Below are 3736 nucleotides of genomic sequence, written 5' to 3' on the forward strand. Positions count from 1 at the left end.
TGAGCTTCTTAGAACATTCACAGTCCCACTCTGGAGCATGTGGGACTTCCAGAGCCCTGGCTTGTGCCCTGCAGGCAGTGGGGCCAGGAGCCTACTCCAGACCCAACAGTCCAGTCACACCCTCTGCCAATAACCCATGCTACTGTGTTGATGTGAAGTCCATGTAGATGTGGACCCTTCATGGCCTTCCAGTTGGAAAATGAGGCAAATACTCCTCTGTTTTCAGTTTTCCTCAGAAAATATCTAGCCTGCGTCCATTCTAAACTTTCAACCTGCAGAAGGGAGGCCAGGACACATGTATCTGTTCTCTTGGTTTCTTATCCATTAGGATGGAAAGGGTTAGGTTTTCATTTCTCCCTCAGAATTAGGGAAATCCTCTGTGTCACAATCTACTCCCATTCAAATAGCTCAAACAGGGCATCTGACAGTTAGGCAGGACTTTTCAGAGGAGGTTAATGGCATTAGGAGGAGTCACTTGGATGGTTACAGCGGATGAGTTATAAAGTGAAAACTGGAGCTGGAGAATCCTAGAGAGAGATTGTAGGAAAGTTGTTTTCAAGTTACCCATCCTGGACAGGACGTTTGGCAAACAGTATAGCACAGTGTAGTATTCAGAGTGAGGGTTTGGAATGTGCCCCATATACCAGCTTTGTGACTTTGAGTGAGTTATACAATTTCTTTAAGGCTCAAATTTCTCACTTGTAAAGTGAGGGATCATAATGGTACTTACCTCAGTAGTTTGTTGTGTTATAGGAAATACTGCCTATGAATGTATATCAGGCACTAGGCAAGCCTTCAAGGACAGGGCCGTCACCATAATCAAGGCTGTCATGAAATTCTCAAATATTACTGTTGTGAGTACAGAGAGGGAAAACCATCTGTAAGTACTACTCAAATATATGGTGTTATGCACTATATGATGTTAGGCTGGGTAGGTTGGAAAAAGTTGGAGGGTGTGGCTTTGTCTTCACTATGAGGCATTTATGAAGTAGGAGTGAATGTAGACAAAGAACCAGAAATGGAAAGTGATAAAGCTGGAGCCCCAGAAGAACTGAAAATGAAACCAGATAAACAAGCAGAAACACATGAAGGTGATCCTAATGGTAAGAGGGAGGGAAGAGTATTGCCTTAAGGGACCTATGTTCTTATGGAGTAGGCAGTAGTGTAGGACTAAGCCGAGAAAATTGTAATTAAAATCTACATAAAGGATACATGTGATCACATGATGCTTGGCCTTCTGTTGAATGTGATTATTTAAATTAATACTACATCATTCATAAGACTACATTTGTGGGCTCTAAGAATGACACAAGTCTTCCGTGAAGTATATGATCAGAAATTTTTCTTGTTTCTTCTTTTGCATTTTACTTTTTTGTTCAGAGAGTCCACTATCACAGGTTCTGTCCAGCCATGTGACTCCCCTGATACCAGAGTTCTTGGATCCAGCCCTCACCCAGGAGAAGGCCTTCGACCATGACAGCAACAAACAACACACACCTGCAGAGGAGTCCAAAGTTCCACAGCCAGAGGACACGTTCCTCCCTGAGCAAGGTAGTGACATCTCCAGTTTCTCAGCAAAAGTCATGCAACCCAAGGACGGTGATACCCCCAATACCTCAACAAAAATCATCCCACCTAATCAGGGTGACACACGCAGTTCCCCAGGAAAAACCATCTTGTCTAAAGAAGGTAAAACCCCTAATTCCTCAGGAAAAAACATTCTATCAAAGCAGGTTGACACCCCTAAATCTTCAGCAAAAAACACCCTGCCCAATCAGGCTGACACCTACAAGTCCTCAGCAAAAGCTATCCTGCCCAAGGAGGTTGATACCCCCAGTTCCTCAGAAAGCAACACCCCACTCAAGCAGGATGACACTCCGAGTTTCTCAGAAAAAACGATCCTGCTCAAGCAAGCTGACACACCCATTTCCTCAGCCAAAACCATCCAGCCAAAGCAAGACACAACCCCCAAGCTCTTGGCAAAAACCATGTCACTTACAGAGGGTGATGTCCCTAAATCCTCAGAAGAAACCATCCATCCAAAGCAGGGTAATACCCCCAAGCTCTCAGCAAAATTCATTTCACCCAAGGAGAGTGACATCTCCAACTCCTCAGAAGAAAACATTTCACCAAGGCAGGGTGACACCCCCAAACTTCCAGAAGAAACCATCCAACCCAAGGAGGGTGAAACCCCCAAGTCCTCAGAAGAAACCACTCAGCCTGTAGAAGGTGACATCCCAGCAGAAGAAACAGTGGAGCTCTTGGAGGTTGACATGGTGAAAGTGATCCTGAACAAAGAGGATTTTGAGTTGGCGCTCAAGGAGGCCGGAGAGAAGCTAGTGGCTGTTGACTTCTCAGCCATGTGGTGTGGGCCCTGCAGGGCCATCAAGCCCCTTTTCCATTCCCTGTCTGTGAAGCATGAGGATGTAACATTCCTGGAAGTGGATGTTGATGAGTGTGAGGAGGTGGTGAAAGACCATGAGATCACTAGCATTCCAACCTTTCAGTTTTACAAAAAAGAAGAAAAGGTGGGTGAATTTTGTGGCGCCCTTGAGGAAAAACTCAAAACAATCATTGAAGAATTAAAGTAGTGCATTCTGAAAGCATTGCAAAGAGTCAGCTGTTTATAATTTGTGATTTTTTGTTTATAAAAAAGAGGTATAACAAAATTGCATGTACAAATGGTACTTATTATAAATTATAGATATTAACTGGGGCCATTTCAAAAAGTAGTCAAAGCACTAAAGTATATTGTGATCATATTTTTCTTGATAGAAAAGTATGATATTAGAATTTCCTTTGGTGGAGATTGGAAGTACAGCTGTCTCCTGTTTTTCAATCTCGATTTTTTTTTTTTTTTTTGCTGACTTGAAAATGGAAAATTCAGCTCAATTTTTGTCAGCAGAGATGTTGGAAATGTAGACAGTTCTGTAGAAGTACATGATTTAAAAGTGGAAGGTTCTCATGTTCACATATATTTGGGGTTTCTGATATTTTTATAAGAAAAGAATCTTCAAGATTCATATATCATATCTAACCTTATGCGGGGAGTGCTATGGAGGATTCAGGAAGTCCTATGAACCTGCCAACTGAATTCATTGGTGGCAACGCTGAGACTAAGGCCGTGGTTCCAGATTTCAAGTCCAGGTCCCTTTTTACTAATAAATGCTCACAAAGCAAGATTTGTGAGCTAAGGGTAAGAGCTTTATTATTGAGGTTTAAGTCACTGTGTTCCTTGGCACCATTGTGACATCAGCTCCCTGCTGGCAAAGTTCCTGTTTTGTGCCGCTGGTAACTAGGTTCCTGATATCTTTTCCCAGATGTTTCGGAGCCCAAGGCTCATAGATGGCCCATAGATGGTGGCTTGGTCTGTCCAGTGAATGCCTAAAACTGCAGATAGTACTGAACCCTCTGTATACTCTGTTTTTTTTTTTTCTATACATACATACCTTTTCACTTAAAGGCTTGTTTTTGGCATATTGATTGCCAGTATTATTACTCTTGTGCTTTGGGGCTATTATCAAGTAAAATAAAGGTTACTTGAACATAAGCACTGTGATAGTGTGATAGTTAATCTAATAACCAAGTCCCTACTCAGTGACAAATGCAAAGGGACCATATAAATCAAAGCTTTCCTGTAACTAGGCTCCTGAATGAAATTATCTGGGACTTTAAGTTTGAGACATTGAACAATGGGTAGCATTCTTGAAAATATTTTTTATAATGAATTCAGAAG

At 42.1% G+C, this 3736-nt stretch overlaps 1 protein-coding gene across 1 annotated transcript; it reads left to right on the top strand.

The window, feature by feature from the left end:
• The first annotated feature begins 1018 nt into the window (after positions 1–1018).
• On the top strand, positions 1019–2591 carry TXNDC2 (thioredoxin domain containing 2). The gene is made up of 2 exons (XM_037154074.2): positions 1019–1103; positions 1381–2591. The coding sequence occupies exons 1-2, from the start codon at positions 1019–1021 to the stop codon at positions 2589–2591; spliced, it is 1296 nt and encodes a 431-aa protein (XP_037009969.2).
• Positions 2592–3736: the final 1145 nt, after the last annotated feature.

Source organism: Artibeus jamaicensis, unplaced genomic scaffold, assembly GCF_021234435.1.
Source record: "Artibeus jamaicensis isolate MK-2021 breed Jamaican fruit bat unplaced genomic scaffold, CSHL_Jam_final contig_511, whole genome shotgun sequence".
NCBI classification, from domain to species: domain Eukaryota; kingdom Metazoa; phylum Chordata; class Mammalia; order Chiroptera; family Phyllostomidae; genus Artibeus; species Artibeus jamaicensis.